Raw genomic sequence first — 18,234 nt, forward strand, 5'->3', positions numbered from 1 at the left:
GCCTGCGTTTCCAGGAAAACATGTTAGGATTTGTAGTTGGAGGGTGGAGGGGAGGAGTCTCATCTTTTAATTCTGGAGCCTTCAGTGGATAGTTGTTATTAACTGGGCTCAGGATCCACTCTTAATCTTGTTACTGAAGGTGCATGGAGTCCCTGGTGGATGGTGTGCTGGCTGATGGTGGCTTGAAGGGATGTGTTTCTCCACGTCCTTGACAATACTAGTTTCTTCTTGTCTTTTTGCTGATGGCCATTCTGACAGGTGTGAGGTGGCACTACATTGTGGTGTGGTTTGTGTTGCCCTGATGATTCGCAGTGTTGAGCATCTGGTCATGTGCCTTTGGCCACCTGCATGTCTTCTTTGGAAAAATGTCTGTTTTTTTGCTTATTTTTTAATCAGTTCATTTGTTGGAGAAAAGGAAACTCTGGTACGCTGTTGGTGAAAATATAAATTCGTACATCCAGTATGGAGGTTCCTCAGAAAATTAAATATAGAACCACCATATGGTCCAGCCGCCCTGTTCTGGGTATGCATCCAAAGGAAATGACATCAGTAGCTTGAAGGAGGGATCTTCTCTGCATGCTCATTGCTTTAGTCACAGGAACCAAGACGTAGAAGTAGTCTTAAGTGTTGGAACACAGATGAATGGATAAGGGGGAAGATGTGAGATTGGGGATGTCCTGCCATTTTTGATGATGTGGATGATCCTGGTAGATGCTTTTCTAAGTGAAATAAGCCAGACAGAGATAAATACTGTGTGGTACAACAAGTTTTACGTAGAAACAAACACACACATATGCTTATGTCATTGAAGCTGAGAGTAGAATAGTCTCAGCTTACCTGATGATGATTACCTGAGGCTGGGGAAGGGGTGATGTGAGACCTTGATCAGAGGGCAGAAACTTCCAGCTGTACGTACAGCATAGTGACTGCAGTTAGCAGTTTTGTGTTGTGTCCTTTAAAGATGCTGAGAGTAGGTCCTGTACGTTATCAACACATTCACAGGCACACAAATGCAAGCGTCACCTCTGTGAGCTGAGGGATGTGTTCATGAACTTGATGGTGATCATCTCACATTGTACACGTGTATCAACTCATCATGTTTATGCTTTAAACATATTACGATCTAATTGGTCAGTTTTTCCTCAGTAAACCCAAAATATACCTGGGGGCTTCCAGGGTCCATACTGATGAAAACTGGCTTGCTCATGTGTTAAAAAACTGAAGTTTATTATTTTAATGTTTCAGTTTTCATATGGATAGAGGTGCTGTCTGAACAACCCCCATCTAGGATTCCAGAGGGAGGTTTATTCTGACTCAGTTAATCCCAGGGCTAAAAGAATGAGGCAGAGGAGGCTCCCCGAGATGGAACTGGATGTGGGACAGAGGGACCTTTCACAGAGGGAGTCATGAAACACATCCTAGTACAAGGAGCATCACGCCCACAGTCAACCTCAGAGCTGGGGAAGGATAGGAAGAATCCCAGCGGTTCTGCTAGGGGCCAGACTGGGGGTTGGGGGGACCTTCTGAAACTCTGAGCTGGCCGTGGTGGCGCCATCATGTGACAGGGCATCCACAAGCATTTGAGAGAGGAGGCCCCTGTCAGAAAACCGGAGCCCGGCGGGTGCTGCTGCGGATGTGGAGCAGCGGGACCCTCGTGCACTGGTGTGGGAGGGTCAGCCGGTGCAGCCGCTGTGGGATCAGATGGAGAATCAGACCTCCCCAGAGCACAGACAGAGCTCCCTGTGCTGTACGGCGTTCTCCCCTCCGTCTGCTCTGTGCATGGTGTCAGCCGCCTGTATGTCAGTTCCAGTCTCCTGGCTCCCTCTACCCTGCCTTAGCCCCTTGCTGTCCTTGCAGTTCTCTCAGTTGGTGTCTCTGTTGCAAATAAGGACCTTTATAAATGGGTATGCGTGCGTGCTCAGTCATGTCCAACTCTTCATGACTCTACGGACTAGAGTCCACCAGGCTCCTCTGTCCATGGAGTTTCCCAGGCAAGAATACTGGAGTGGATTGTCATTTCCTCCTCCAGGGCATCTTCCTGACCCAGGGATAGAACCTACTCTTCTGCATGTTCTGCATTGGCAGGTGGATTCTTTACCACTAGCACCACCTGGAAAGCCTTAAATGGGAGGGAAACCCAAAAGGGAAGGGGACATATGTATACATATGACTGACTGATTTTGCTGTGCAGTAGAAGCTAACACAATGTTGTGAAGCAACTATACTGCAATAAAAATTAAGAATAGAACTGCCGTACGGTCGAGAAATGAACCCAAAGTACCAAGAGCAGGAACTCAGAGCCTTGTCATCATGTTCATGCTGTGTCATTCAAAGCAGAACAGTGGGTTTATTATGAGGACTCAGCCACGGGATTGCAGAAGCTGGTAGACATACATCATATCGCATACTGACACTGTGTGTACCTCCTGTTACCCAGCTGGTCTGCTTCCCTGAAGAACCCGACCACACAGTGTTTATCTCCATCTGGAACAGTCCTGAAAGATGGTTTCATGCCTCTTGACCCGGCCAAGGCCGTTGATTAAATGAATGTGCATTTGTAATTTATCTCAGTTACACATGGTCTGTGCACTTGAATTTTTTTTAATGCTGAAAATAAATTTAATTGCATTTGATTAAATAGATGGGACCAGTATGCATCTTTGTCAACAGTAGAAAAGTAGGAAAGATGTGTTGTGAAAGGAGAGGATAGAGGTAAAGCTAGCCCCAGGGGCCCCGCAGGGTTGCCTGGAGCCTGAGGACCACAGCCCTCCTGAGTGGAGGCCAGTCCTGCTGGAGGAGGCTATGGTTTCCTGATGGAGCCCAGGGCCCTGTGGTCTGTGTCTGTGACCCTGGGGGCTACTCTGCCTGCTCTGGACGGTGAGGGAGCCTACCCTGTGCCAGGCGCTAGCCAGCTCTGGGGCACCTGCCTCCCTCAGGATCTCCCTCCCTTTGGCCCAGGGCTGCCCTGCTGGCCGCTTCACCCTTGTCTGGGGCAGCTGACGAAGCCAGGGAAGGTTCCAGCCTCCCAGGAGGGTCTGGGTTCCCATGATCCGACAGAAGTTTTGAAGGTGCAGCAGAAGTCAAGGTGAGGCCGTGGTCAGGGTGGTTCTCACCCCCTGACCACTAGCCCAAGTGGGCTGCCCTCCCCAATGCAGAGGCAGCTGAGGGACTGAGCTCTGTGCCCTCAAGGTGCCATGGAAACAGCTCGCCTTATGCTGGCACCCTGGGCTTCCATCCCCGGGGCTTCAGCAGCCTAGCCTGAGTAGTGAGGGCTCTTTGTGTGCCCCAGTCCTGACAGACAAGTGAGTGGGATATGCAGGGACTCTCTGTTACTCAGCAGCAACTGTACTTTGTGTGTTACTGAGATTCTGCGAGTGAGCTGATCATGGGCTTCGAGGGGGAATCAAACACTGAGCTCAGCTCCCTGGCAGGCGTATGCGGCACCATCAGTGGGGCCTGAGCTCAGCCTCCCTCAGCCCTTGGACCCTCAGGTTCAGCACCTTTGAACTGGGGCAACACAAGGGGCCTCACATAACCTCAGGGGGCTTACTCAGATGGCGAGGGGCAGGCACACAGCCCCACCGTTGGATTGTGGTGACCTCATGTTTAACCCTCATGTGTTCTTGGTCCCTGTTCCTGCCTCTTACACATAGCCCTTGGGGTTCATCTCAGGGAGGGTCGTGCAGGGACCACGGAGGTCACCCCCAGCCACCGGGTGTCAAGAAGCCCACGTCTCAGACACTCAGGTCCCTCCTCTCTGTCTAACAAGGAGCTTTTATTTGTTAAAAGGCCGTAGGATCTACAAAAATACTTAAGACTCATTTTTGTGTGTGTTAATCTGTAATCATTTCAACAGATTCAGGACCCCCACCCCATGTGCCACCCGCAGCTCTGGGGCCGGGATGCAGCCGTGGACCCAGCAGTGGAGTGGGGGGCCTGTGTTCTCACTGAACAGGTGGAGGCGGTGTGCAGACACTTGAGGTCTGCAGGTGCAGGTGTGGTTGGGAAGGGCCCATCATGCTGATTCTGAGTCCCCGCTGGGCGTTTGGGGTGACGGCACCGAGGCAGTGATGGGGCTCTGAAGTCCCGGGAGGAGGAGGCTTATGGGGTGTCCATCCAGGGCCCAGTGAAGATTGCCGGGGAGACGCCCACAGGCGGGGAGCCTGGGAGGCGGGGCGGGACCTGCAGCCAGCAGAGTGCAGAGGGGCCTGGCCTGGGAGGCGAGGCGGGTTCAGGGGGAGACCTGACCTTTGCGTTCCGAGTTGGGTACCCCTGAGCAGAGTGGATGGGGCGGGGTCCTGGGAGGGAAACCTCGGGTTCCAGCTCACACACTCTCAGGAAGGGGCAGGAAGGAGACAGGTAAGCGTGAGTTACTTATTTTATAATATCGAATGTTGAACATTCTAGATTTTCAAAGAAAGCAATTACCATTAGTTTCACAAGCACAATGGAGCTGTTTGAAGCTCCCAGAGCATTTAAAAATGTTAGTGACCTCCAGTTCCTTTTACTTCTCTGAACTGAATTCTTTGGAGCCAGACGAGCCCACATTAAGATGGACAGCCCACTAGTGGTCAGGCTACAGGATCTTAAATTTGAGCATCTGTTAGCCACCAGGGAAGCACGTTTAAAAAGTTAGAAATGGTGTTTCTTCTCATCACTTACATTGTCATGCCTTTTTAAGTCTGTTTTTATGAATATAAGTTCTTAATTAGTTCTTAACCTCCACAACTAACAGTTTCTGAAATGTAGAAAAACCTAATGTGATGCTAGGGCTGTGAAACAGTCAGTCCAAACTCATTCTGTGCCAATTCCTGCTATTTTTAGGCTCAGATGAATGTGCTGTAAAAAGTTAAATGGTCTCTTTGATAAGAATGGAATCCTGGTCATTTTTAGCAATTACTTTTTCTTTTTTTCTGGTTGTACCTTTCAGAGTGTGGGATCCTTGTTCCCTGACCAGGGATCTAACCCGTGCCCCCTGCAGTGGAAGCACAGCGTCTTGACCACTGGGCCACTGGACACTGGACCAGTCCCTTGGTCCTTTTCCAGTTTTAACGGGGACAGTAACTTAGACAGAGTGCATGTGTGTGCGTGTTTATGTGTGTGAATGTGTATTTGGGACTCCTACATGCGGCTTCCCCTCTGCAGACACAGGACATGATAATAAAGGACGTCCTGTGCTTGACATTCAGAATTGAATGATGGTATGAGGCTTGAAGTCAGGCTGTCATGGTGGGCATTCTTCTAAATCCTGGAGACCACATCACACACTGTGGCCATCGGAGGCTGCTTCTGAGCTCCATTTAGGGGGAGGGATTCATGTTCAGATTCTCAGTGCCAGGAAGAGGGAGGCCTCAGGGTAACCTTGTAATGAGAGTCACATTCTGTTTGCCTCCACCAAAAAATAGAGGCTCTGGTAGAAGGTGCCCAGGGGAGCTCCCCACTGAGCTGGACTCCCCATGAGGACAAGGATGGTTGGTCCTGGGGGCCACAGATTCCTGCCGCCTCCTCTTGAGTCCAGGTCCTCTGGAATTGGAGGAGGCTCCTGCACTGGAGAGGGTGACCTGCTTTACTGAGTCCACCAAGTCAAGCTGGCTTCACCCAGAAACACCTGGAGTGGATGTTTAATGTGGACATTTCAGGCTTGGTCAAGGTGTGTATAACAATCACAATCACCCCTCAGGTCACAAGGGCACCTCTGAGCAAAGGCGGACACACAGGTTGGGCTGAGCACGGTCTGCCTGGGCTAGGGAGCAGGGTGGGGCTGGGCCTCGGAGGCTGAGTTCAGGGGTTCACCCCTGGAGAAAGGGCATCGAGGAGAAAAGATGGCACTTCTGACCAGAGTCCTGAGGGTGCAGAGGTCACCAAAGGGCATCCCAGGTGCCCCCATTTTGGACAGTGGTTCCCTGAAGACTGGGAAGTGCCCTGACCATGCACTCAGCTGGTGCTACACGATGGAGAATGCTGTGGAGCTAGCTAGTTAGTGCTGGGCTGGTTAGTGCTAGACTAGATAGGCTGGAGTGGTTAGTGCTGGGCTAGTCATGCTTGGCTAGTTAGTGCTAACCTAGTTAGTGCTGGGCTGCTTAGTGCTGGGGTGGATAGTGCTGGGCTGCTTAGTGCTGAGCTAGTCATGCTTGGCTAGTTAGTGCTAACCTAGTTAGTGGTGGGTTGGTTAGTGCTGGGCTGAAGGTGCTGGACTAGGGCTTTCCTAGTCACTGTCATTGTTTCTATTGCTTCCCTATTTGCCATGAAGTGATGGGACTGGTACGTGAACCAGCAGTATATGAACTGAGAACTTCCAGGTGAGGTTCAACAGTACATGAAACAAGAATTTCCAGATGTTCAGGCTGGATCTAGAAAAGGCAGGGGAACCAGAGATCAACTTGCCACCATCTGTTGGATCATAGAAAAAGCAAGAGAATTCCATGAAAACATCTACTTCTGCTTCACTGACTATGCTAAAGCCTTTGACTGTGTGGATCACAATAGACTGGAAAATTCTTCAAGAGATGGGAAAACCAGGCCACCTGACCTGCCTCCATGTATGCAGCTCAAGAAACAGCAGTTAGAACCGGACATGGAACAACAGACTGGTTCTAAATTGGGAAAGGAGTCTGTCAAGGCTGTATATTGTCACCCTGCTTATTTGCTTATATGCAGAATATATTATGTGAAATGCTGGGCTGGATGAAGCACAATCTGGAATCAAGATTGCTGGGAGAAATATCAACAGCCTCAGATATGCAGATAACACCACCCTTATGGCAGAAAACAAGAACTAAAAAGCTTTCTTTTTTTTTTTTTAGTTTTTTTTTTTAATATACATTTATTTATTTTAATCGGAGGCTAATTACTTTACAATATTGTATTGGTTTTGCCATACATCAACATGAATCCACCACGGGTGTACACGTGTTCCCCATCCTGAACCCCCCTCCCACCTCCCTCCCCATACCATCCCTTCGGGTCATCCCAGTGCACCAGCCCCGAGCATCCTGTATCATACATCGAACCTGGACTGGCGATTTGTTTCACATATGGTATTATACATGTTTCAATGCTGTTCTCCCAAATCATCCCACCCTCGCCCTCTCCCATAGAGTCCAAAAGACTGTTCTATACATCTGTGTCTCTTTTGCTGTCTCTCATACAGGGTTATCGTTACCATCTTTCTAAATTCCATATATATGTGTTAGTATACTGTATTGGTGTTTGATGAAAGTGAAAGAGGAGAGTGAAAAAGCTGGTTTAAAACTCAGCATTCATGTAAAGTTTAAAAATAAAATAAAAAAAACTATTAAAAAAATAAATAAATAAAACTCAGCATTCAAAAAACTAAGATCATGGTATCCGATCCCATCACTTCATGACAAATAGATGGGGAAACAATGGAAACAGTGAGAGACTTCATTTTGGGGGACTCCAAAATCACTGCAGATGGTGACTGCAGCTATGAAATTAAAAGACACTTGCTCCTTGGAAGAAAAGCTGTGACAAACCTAGGCAGCATATCAAAAAGCAGAGATGTTACTTTGGCAGCAAAGGTCCGTATAGTCAAAGCTGTAGTTTTTCCTGTAGTCATGTACAAATCTGAGAGTTGGGCCATAAAGAAAGCTGAGCACTAAAGAATTGATGCTTTTGAACTGTGGTGTTGAAGAAAACTCTTGAGAATCCCTTGGACTACAAGGATATCAAACCAGTCAATCCTAAAGGAAATCAAAATCAGTCCTGAATATTCTTTAGAAGGACTTATTCTGAAGCTGAGACTCCAGTACTTTGGCCCCCAGATGTGAAGAGCTAACTCATTGGAAAAGATACTGATGCTGGGAAAAATTGAAGGCAGGAGGAGAAGGGGATGACAGAGGATGAGACGGTTGGATGGCGTCACTGACTCGATGAACATGAGTTTGAGCAGGCTCTGGAATTGGTGATGGACAGGGAAGCCTGGGGTGCCTCAGCCATTGAGGTCACAAAGAGTCGGACATGACTTAGTACTGAGGGTTTGCCTGGTGGTTCATACAGTAAAGAATCTGCCTGTAATGCCAGAGACCTAGATTTGGTCCCTGGGTTAGGAAGATCCTCTGGAGAAGGGCATGGGAATTCCCTCATTGGGATGGAATACTGGAATGGGATTCTTGCCACTCCAGTATTCTTGCCTGGAGAATTCCATGGACAGAGGTCCCTGGCAGGCCACAGTCCATGGGGTCGCAAAAAGTCAGACATGACCGAACAACTAGTACTTTCAGGTATTGCTTGGCTAGTTAGTGCTGGGATGGTGTGCTATCCTAGTTAGTGCATGACTAGGTAGTGCTGGACTAGTTAGTACTGGGCTAGTTAGTGCTGACTAGACAACCACCTTAGCACCTGCGTCCCCCTTCCTCTCTCCACAGTGTGAGTCAGTGTCCTGCCTGCCCCACGTGTGCCTCCTGTTTACCCCACACCCCCCTCCAAAGCCCCCAGTGTCACTCCATCAGCTCTCATGGGGACAGCATTGTGGTCATGTGGCAGTGGTGGCAGGTCACAGGCTGTGACCTGATCTGCAGGTACTGTGTCCACTTCTTCAAGGTGTATTCCTGGGAAAAGTCAGTGATACCAGTTTGGCCCTGAGGACAGGCACCAGGGATCCCCTGGCATCCTGTTCTGCACATTTCTGTGGCTTATCTGTTGGCAGTAATTCCTTAGAAGAGTAGCCTGTATACCTGTGGCAGATTCATTTCGATGTTTGGCAAAACCAATACAATATTGTAAAGTTTAAAAATAAAATAAAATAAAAAAAAAAGAAGAGTAGCCTGGCAACAGTGCTTTCAACTGTCCCCTGAGACAGAGATGCACACAGGGACACCCATTAGGTGAATGTTTTGATGAATCAGGCTAGCACTTTCCCCTCTGGGTGTTCATAGGCAGAAGGAACACGAGAGGCTTTTGTGGTCAAGTGACTTTAACTGCAGGACCTGGCAGAACTTTCTCATGATCACATGCGTTTTCGTCCTACCTGTGGGCTGTATCATGTGCAGAATTGCCCCAACTTAAAGGCATCATAAGGGCATGGTGGGAAGGGAGCCATTGTTCCAAAGGAAAACTGCTGTGAACATTGATAATATCTGCTCAAGTCTGTTGTTTGCTCAGCTGGACCCTGAGCTGGTCGAGGGCAGCGCTCGGTCTTCACAGCACCCCCTGGTCCCCCTCCGCTGGCTGAATGATTGCTCAGAGACTTGAATGACTTGCTTCTTGGCTGAGGATGCTGAGGGTTTGTAATCAGGGAGGAGGGTTGAGGAATGGTTGCAGCCTCATCGGTGGATGATTTAAGACAGAAGTTCAGCTTTTGCCCTAACTGAGTTGAGAAAGCATAATCATAAATTTCCCAGAGAGATCTCTTCAGTCCCAAGTTCTGTTTACGTCTGTGCTTTGCGGTTGCCTTATGTTGCTGTAGCCTCTTGGGAAAGCCTTTGCATGACTTTAAGCTTCCTTTTGCTTATCAAACAAGGTATTTCCTGCACCTTTTACTACCAAACTGTGCAGGTAAACACAGGCTCTTCTTTCACATTTTCTTATGACTCATTCGTGATAAAGGCTTCTCGACTTAGATCCTAGAAGATAGACTCAAGGTTCCGCCCCAACACGCTTCATGTTCAGGCTCTAATTGCATCTCATATTTTAAAAGCCATCACAAAATTGGTGGGCCATTTGCCTTAGTGTAGGAGCCCCCTGAGTGCAGCTTTCAAGGCACTTGAAGGACCCATTAGGAACATACATTAAACAGAACTGCATTACCATCCTAGGAGCAGCATATATAATCAGTACACTTACCTGATTAACCTTTTTAATGAAAAATGTATGTCATCAGAATTTTTCAATACTGTTTAATTTGTTAGATCGTTCTGGGCGTGATGACTATGCAGCATCAAACGACCTTATTAGAAAAACACTTGCAACAGTTGATTAGATGCCTTTCTCTACCTGAATGATAACCATATGTCTTTTATTTATTTGTTCTGAAACAGGTTTTGCCTGGCATTCTGCAGAAGCATTGCTGTATCTTACCAGACAGGAACACAGGTAAATGCATTTGTTCTTCTGATTTGAGATTATTGGTTCTATATCTGTGCAAAACTGAGAAATATGATTGCATAATTAGATATCTTGATTTTTTAGAGGTAGCTATTTCATATATTGACTGAAACAAGTTAAAAAAAAAAAAAAGAATGATTCGGTTCTATAGTGAGTTATGACCAGAACTTAGAGATTTGTTTTTATTTGATAAAGGAAATAGATGATTGTTGCCTTGAATTTTTAAGGAAGCCAATTGTTTTATAAAGTTGAATATATTAATATTAATTTCAGTTGTTTCTTTTGTGGATGATATTTATTAAGGCAAACCACCATTGTTGGTTAGCATGGAATGGATTTAGAGTCTTCTTGCTGTCAAGGTTTTCCTTGCTCTCAGGGTAGGACTGGCCAGTTGTTATGTTCTTAAAACCTTGAGGATCTTTGTGAATAAATCAACAGTATGCATGTCTTAGAGCGGGAGATGCTATGACCCTGTGGTTTCCTGTTGTCGCACAGACGTATGTGGCTGGCAGTTGTAATTAAGGTGGTTTGCATTGCTTTTAAGGAAACACGATGGAGGGAAAAGCCTGAAAAAAAATCCTTTGGAACTTTGTTGTTTTAAATTTAAACAAAGAAAATAATTGACATGGAGTGTTATCCTGCAGGTCTACATCTCAGTCACTATCCTGTGCTTCTAATTTCCAGCATTTAATTCAGAGACTCAAGTCCTGAGGAAAAGGTAGAGTTGCTGGTTCTTTTGTGCACAGGGTTTTATTAGAGTTTATTCATTTCCAGAATCAGTTGTCTCATGTCTGTCTGCGTCTGGGATACTCTTGTTGGATATGAAACAGGCTTCTGATACTTCCTCGTGTATTTTCTAATTGAACAAAATGAATCCTAATGGACTCTTCCGTGATAATTAGAAGAGTGTAATCCACTGGGATTTTCTCTACTTTTATCATAAATAGTGTCTTGACTGGAGGTTATGTTTAATGGGGTCTCATTGGTACATGACAAGGCATTGTTTATACTGTACCTTCCAGTGTAAAATCCGGAGTATTCTGGAAAAATAAGATCTTCATTTTTTAAACTTATGATATGGATAGATTATATTGCTAATTATAATTTTTCAAAAAGTTCATAGACCTATCTCTGTTTTGGTTTTGTCCAATCAATTACATCTTAGCTGAAAATTTGAGCAAATTTACTGCTTACGGGGAAGTTTGTTTAGAACATGGTTAGATTTTTTTTTTTTTATGAGAAATATGTTTTTGTACATCTGCTCCTACACTCATTAACTTATTTGCAGCAATGGTGGTAGCAATTGAATGTTCTCTCAAGGTATGATTACATTTATCTATGAAATCTTATAACTCTTTGGTTCCTTGCACAATCTTAGGTAAGGGTTCTAAGGAAAAGGTAATGGGAGCAGAAAGAGGAGGGAATAATATCTGAGTCCACAATATCTGACTTCTCATGAGGGAAAAGTGATAGGTGGTTCCCTTCCATTATAAATTATCAATATGTGTTAGCCTTCCGGAAAAGGAGATTCCTCACTGATACGTAGAAGTAGTTTCTACATCACTGATAGCAATTCACACAAATTGAGGGGCTATTTCAAAAAGCATATGATAGAATTTAGGGGAGATAGTCCACTCACAGTGGTTGATGGAGTTCTTCAGTAAGCAGGCTCCCAAGTGTGAGGCGTCGGTCCACGTAGCAGTCCCTCGGGAGCCTTGTCACAGTCTGTCAGTAAGTGGCTGTGATCTTTAGAGCACAAATAATGGTTGGATATTTATTGAGCCTGTTTCTGCTTCCTGAAGGTCTTGGTTAGTAATGAAAAATGTGAACTAGTCACGTGCAAAGAAACAAAGATTTTGCAAGCAGTGTCCATTGACAGCCATGAGTACAACACAGTTTAAGGTGGAATTCAGTTTCCAGATTAGTTTTTCTCTTCCAGGTGAGACATTGTTGATTCTGAGATGCAAAAAAGAATAGTGACAGAATTAATAAAAAGTACTGTTCTGTGGGAATCTAAATGGACTTTAAATATTGAGGTGAGTTTCCTATATTTTTAGACAGTTCGTTATATAAAAAGTTTCAAGTGAATACAGAAAATATTTCCGGTTTGAGATTCTTGCTTTGCTTTTTATAAGAATCCAAGTAGCCAACCTCTAGAACTAAGAAAGCTTCCTTTCCACTGTGACTTGAGTGTTGAGGCCATTTGTGGGCAGTTTCCGTGAAAATATGTTTACATGATTGAGTGTTTCTCTTTGGAGTCAGTGCTGAGGACCTGAGGCTGTGAACTTAGGTGTGGAAATGGGAAAGAATCATGTCAAGTGGGATGAAAGAGGAGTTGGCTGAAATTGTAGCTTTTGGAAGCAAAAGATTTGAGAATTCTGTTTTTTCCTGCATAATTCAATCTAATATGTCTAATTAAGTTGCTTAATTATTTAGGAAATGTTTGGAAATTTTTTCAGGCTGAGACATAGTAGTTGTTGCTCTTGTATCTTAATGGCAAATAGGGTCTTTAGGAATCTGAATATGGTTTGTTTCACCTTCGTGGTTTTATAGAAGACTTTTCAAACTTTTGGTGAAGAAGATCATTGGCCTAGGTAGAGGGCTTCATCTTGGGATGATACAAATATTCTGCAGATGATACAAATATATGTTATGGTCACACAACAATGTGAATGTACTTAATGCCACGGAAGTGAACACTCAAAAATGGTTCAGGTGGTAAATTGTATGAAAGATCAACTTCGGGGTGAACATGAGCACTGAGATACTTTCTCTTGAGTGGGTGGGTCGGAGCTTGGATCCTCTGTGTGAAACCCAGGGTGATTCATCTTCCCCCTGCTGCTCCGTGTCTCATGCGTCCGTACACGACTTACAAGTAGCCACCGTCACGTGATGCATCAGCTGTGCCTTCCACAGGGGAGACCATGGGTCCTGAGTGTGTGTCCCAGACAGGCTGCCTTTGGCCAGTGAAGGGTCTGGTCTTGGTCCTTGGACCGGGGTCCCCAACCTCCAGGTTGTGATGCCTGAGAGGACCTGAGGCAGAGCTGATGGAATAACTATAGAAATAAAGTGCACAATGAATGGAATGCGCTCGAATCATCCCCAAACCATTCCCCACCCCCTCCCCCCGTCCATGGAAAAACTTTCTTCCACAAAACCAGTCCCTGGTGCCAAAAAGACTGGGGACAGTTGCCTTAGATGGTCTGATTCTGTATCGGTTTGTCTTGCCGTTCCTTTGGCCTCTTCATGCCATTTGGGAAAAATCAAACTCAGGCAGGAGTGAGCTTAATAAATTGTTTTGCTGGGGTGACACAGTGGGCTGGGGCTCTGCCCCTGAGCTTGATGATCTCACAGCATTTACACCCCACCCCCGACCCCCCAGCTATCACGACACAGCCTGCTCAGCTAGCACAAATGACTGGAAGTTATAAGAATGACTGATTTTGTAGTAAAGCACCAGTAGTGCTTAACTGTGCAGTTTCATAATAACAACTAAGCAGTGAAGTATCCAGTGGATTGAGCACGTGGCAGTATTTGATGTTTGAGATGAATTTATAGCTCCACAGGGAATACAGAATGAACCAAGTTGTGTACAAGAACTGAGTGGAAAGATTTGGAGTACTTTCCATATATTCTGTGGCACTGGTCTTTGTGTTAGCCAACCTGTGGCGTGATGTCCATGAAGACTCAGTGTGACTCTCACCGTGGGTTCCTCCCAGTGATGTGCTGTCTGGCGCTTACTGCCAGCCTCCCATGCCCGGTGTAAGGGTGGCAGGAAGCCTGGCCCGTGTTTGGGGTGCATACGCCACACCTGGGTACTGGACGTGGGTTGAGGAGGGACCTGATCGTCCCCAGGCCCCAGGAGCTGGTGAGCCTGGCTCCAGTGTGCTCCTGGCTCTTGCCCTCGCTCCTGTGTCTGACTCCTGAGGGGTTAATTCAGGATGCGGTCAGCAGGTACTCCTCCATCCCCTTGGGGCTGGTTGTCCCCTTGTGTGTGTTGGCAAAATAAAATGTGGGGTTAAAATAAGCACCTTTGTAACGGGCGCTTAGTGTTAAGAAGCCTCCATAGGCCAAGTAAGCACTCTTGTATTTCTATTAGGATGCTGAACCCGTGTGCTTCATCAGGCAGGGTTTGGACGCCTGTGGGCACTGGACCCAATTACATGGTGTCGAGCTGCAAGCAGGGCTGTTAGCGTGTGGACAGCTGCTGGGAAGTTTGCATATTGAGGTCAAAGGCAAAGGGAATGTAATGGTGAAAATAGTGGAAACGTTTGCTCTGTTGAGTCCTAAACCCCATAAGTTTCTTTTGAGCCGAAGGTTATAAAAAGCCTTTAATGTCAAGATGGACAAGAGAAGGGAAATCAGTGAGTGAGCTGCTCTTCCTGCCACAGACATGCCTGAGAGCTTGTCCCCAGTGGCAGGTCTGGTGAGAGTCTGGCAGTGAGTGTGTCTGTGGAGACAAAACCCTGCTTCGTTCTCTTCTACTTGACTTGTGCGGTTCTCAGATCTGTGTAGACAGTGATGTCTGCAATGTGAATGGTGGATGTTACACCTTGTGGTTTTGCTGTTTCTAGTTTGTAAGGCTTTCTCACGTTCCTTCCGGCAAGTCCTCCAGCTTCCTCGTGAGATAGGAAACAGTGCCCTTGCCTGCAGATCAGAGCGGTGACGAGCCCTGGCACCGCGTGTCAGCGTCACCGCCACACGGTTGCTGAGGGTCTTGCCGAGACCCAGATGCAGATTTTTACTGAGTCAGTTTGTGATTCCATTATGACCTTTAGTAAATCTTTAACCTTCCCAGTGTCTCCTTCCTGTGAAACACGGTGAAACCACAGAATAGTGAGGACTGGGAACCCTGATGCAGGGGCTTGGGATGGGGTTGGGGGGAAGCTGCCCGCAGGGCCCCTGGAGCTTCAGGGCACAAGATGGGTGAGCACATCAGGTGGGTCTGTTGCTGGAAAGATGTTCAGTGAAGTGGAACAGTTACTTACCTGGGAGGCCTCGCATTTCGAAATGCCAGGTGAATGGTCTTTTAACTTACTAGGTTAAACATAAGATGTCTTGTCTTTGGAAGACCAAATCCTTCAAGTGAGTTTCCTTTACCCAGAGACGGAAATTATTTATAATACCTTTTTTTCTTTCCAAAAAGAACGGCGGTTGTGGGAACGGGGTGCCAGATGATGTGATTCATAAACCAAGAATAACTCAGGCGGAGCCAGGGGCGCCAGGGGAGGAGGCGGGTGTCTCAGCCCTGATGGTGCTCTTCCTCCAGCCCAAGCCTTGATGACCAGCCACCCTGATCCATCGACAGGAGACGGAAACAGTCCTGTGCTTGAAGGGCTGTATTTTGCGCACTGAAAATGGCTTCATGAGAAAAGTCGTCATGCTTGTTAACTGCTGCCAGAGTGAAAGGCTGTGAGTCCGTAGTTTTGTCCTGTACCTGAATTGTCCTACACCACGTGGTTCATCTTAACCTCAGGGCTCTCACAGCCTGGTGGCATCTTGGCGCCACGTGGGAAGGTCAGTGCTGTGAGAGGCCAGGACCCGGATTCGGCCCCTGCTCGCCCGGAGCAGGTGCTTCTGTGCAGGGCAGACCTCGGACCCTGTCCACCCTGGCCTGTGATGCCTTCCTCAGGTCTGTGGTCTCTGCCGGGTTGGTGTGGAGGCAGAAGGCCTGTGGCTCAGGTCTGAATATCCTGCAGCAGCACCTGTGCTGAAGGTCTCCTGGGGAACCTGGCAGCTGACGTCGGGCTCAGTGGCGCCCAGCTCGTGGGGCAGGCTGGGCCACGGGCTGTCTATCCCTAGGTGCTGTGTGGGTCTGAGACTGCAGCTTCAGGCGGACGGTCAGCTTTGTCTGAAGGGCTCCCAGGGCTCACACTGGGGGCAGGGACGAGCACCCCCCTGCTGGCATCCCCCCCAGGACCTCGTGTGGAGCCCTGTCCCCTGTAGAGCAAGCCTGCTTCCCAAGAACACCTTCCTCAAACCTCTGTTCTTTTTCTTTATCATCATCCCAGGATGGTACCTACAAGGTAGGTGACAGTGTGACCGTGTCCTGACTTCTGGGGACAAAATCTTGGTCAGTGTTGAGTCTGAAGCCATGGAGAACATGCACAGCCAAGGGTGAGGTGTGGGATGCGTCTAAAAGCTCAGTGAATTCTCTCAAACTCTAAGCTCTTCTGGACCTTGAATCTCAGTCTCCTCTGAATTCTCCGAGTATTCTATGTGCACACGTGTTTGTGGGATGTTCAGAAATGTCAGACTTAAGGCTCCTGGTTTAAAAATCATTTGCTTGTCAGTTCAGTTCAGTTCAGTCGCTCAGTTGTGTCTGACTCTTTGCGACCCCGTGAATCACAGCACGCCAGGCCTCCCTGTCCATCACCAACTCCCGGAGTTCACCCAAACTCATGTCCATCGAGTCGGTGATGCCATCCAGCCATCTCATCCTCTGTCGTCCCCTTCTCATCAGGTGGCCAAAGTATTGGAGTTTCAGCTTCAACATCAGTCCTTCCAGTGAACACCCAGGACTGATCTCCTTTAGGATGGACTGGTTGGATCTCCTTGCAGTCCACGGGACTCTCAAGAGTCTTCTCCAACACCACAGTTCAAAAGCATCAATTCTTTGGTGCTCAGCTTTCTTGACAGTCCAACTCTCACATCCATACATGACCACTGGAAAAACCATAGCCTTGACTAGACGGACCTTTGTTGGCAAAGTAATGTCTCTGCTTTCCTTCCAAGGAGTAAGCGTCTTTTAATTTCATGGCTGCAGTCACCATCTGCAGTGATTTTGGAGCCCCCCCCCCGAAAAAGTCAGCCACTGTTTGCACTGTTTCCCCATCTATTTGCCATGAAGTGATGGGACCAGATGCCATGATCTTAGTTTTCTGAATGTTGAGCTTTAAGCCAACTTTTTCAGTCTCTTCTTTCACTTTCATCAAGAGGCTTTTTAGTTCTTCTTCACTTTCTGCCATAAGGGTAGTGTCATCTGCATATCTGAGGTTATTGATATTTCTGCCAGCAATCTTGATTCCAGCTTATGCTTCTTCCAGCCCAGCGTTTCTCATGATGTACTCTGCATAGAAATAAGCAGGGTGACAACATACAGCCTTAACGTACTCCTTTTCCTATTTGCAACCAGTCTGTTGTTCCATGTCCAGTTCTAACTGTTGCTTCCTAACCTGCATATAGATTTCTCAAGAGGCAGGTCAGGTGGTCTGGTATTCCCATCTCTTGAAGAATTGTCCACAGTTTATTGTGATCCACACAGTCAAAGGCTTTGGCATAGTCAATAAAGCAGAAATAGATGTTTTCCTGGAACTCTCTTGCTTTTTCGATGATCCAGCAGATGTTAGCAATTTGATCTCTGGTTCCTCTGCCTTTTCTAAAATCAGCTTTAACATCTGGAAGTTCACAGTTCACATATTGCTGAAGCCTGGCTTGGACAATTTTGAGCATTACTTTATTGGCATGTGAGATGAGTGCAATTGTGTGGGAGTTTGAGCATTCTTTGGCATTGCCTTTCTTTGGGATTGGAATAAAAACTGACCATTTCCAGTCCTGTGGGCACTGCTGAGTTGTCCAAATTTGCTGGCATATTGAGTGCAGCACTTTCACAGTATCATCTTTCAGGATTTGAAATAGCTCAACTGGAATTCCATCACCTCCACTAGCTTTGTTTGTAGTGATGCTTTCTAAGGCCCACTTGACTTCACATTCCAGGATGTCTGCTCTAGGTGAGTTATCACACCATTGTGATTATCTGGCTTGTGAAGATCTTTTTTGTTCTTCTCTGTATTCTTGCCACCTCTTCTTAATATCTTCTGCTTCAGGTACCGTTGGTTGTCAGGGTCCCTTAAGATTCTGAGCATTGGTCATTTCTCATCAGCCTTCACTAGGAATTAGGGTCCATGGAGTTGTCTGAAACCTGTCAGGAGTGGGCTTTTATACCTTTCCTGTTTAATTAGGTTCTGTGGCTTGGGTGTCACATGATCCCTTGTGAAAGATGGTAAGATGACATCTCTGCTCAGAGTTGCCAGCTAGATGCCACTTTAGATGAGAAGTCTGCTCTGTTCTCTGACCTGTGACCTGGTGACCGCCTCTGGGGCGTCATGGTGCCTGCATCCCCAGAGGAGGTGCTGCTCAGGAAGGGAGGACTCTGAGTTCCAGGTGTGG

General features: G+C 46.8%; 1 protein-coding gene across 2 annotated transcripts in view; it reads left to right on the top strand.

Moving 5' to 3' along the window:
• Positions 1–18,234, top strand: part of DLGAP2 (DLG associated protein 2) — a 637,838-nt gene that overhangs the window by 180,775 nt on the left and 438,829 nt on the right. For both annotated transcript variants that reach the window (XM_086379875.1, XM_086379876.1), the window contains one exon: positions 9,999–10,053. In XM_086379875.1, the coding sequence (XP_086236001.1) occupies positions 9,999–10,053 (55 nt within the window). The remainder of the gene's footprint in view (positions 1–9,998; positions 10,054–18,234) is intronic.

The sequence above is a fragment of the Bos grunniens genome, chromosome 27 (assembly GCF_055505025.1).
Source record: "Bos grunniens cultivar Pamir isolate PY7600 chromosome 27, Bosgru_T2T1.0, whole genome shotgun sequence".
NCBI classification, from domain to species: domain Eukaryota; kingdom Metazoa; phylum Chordata; class Mammalia; order Artiodactyla; family Bovidae; genus Bos; species Bos grunniens.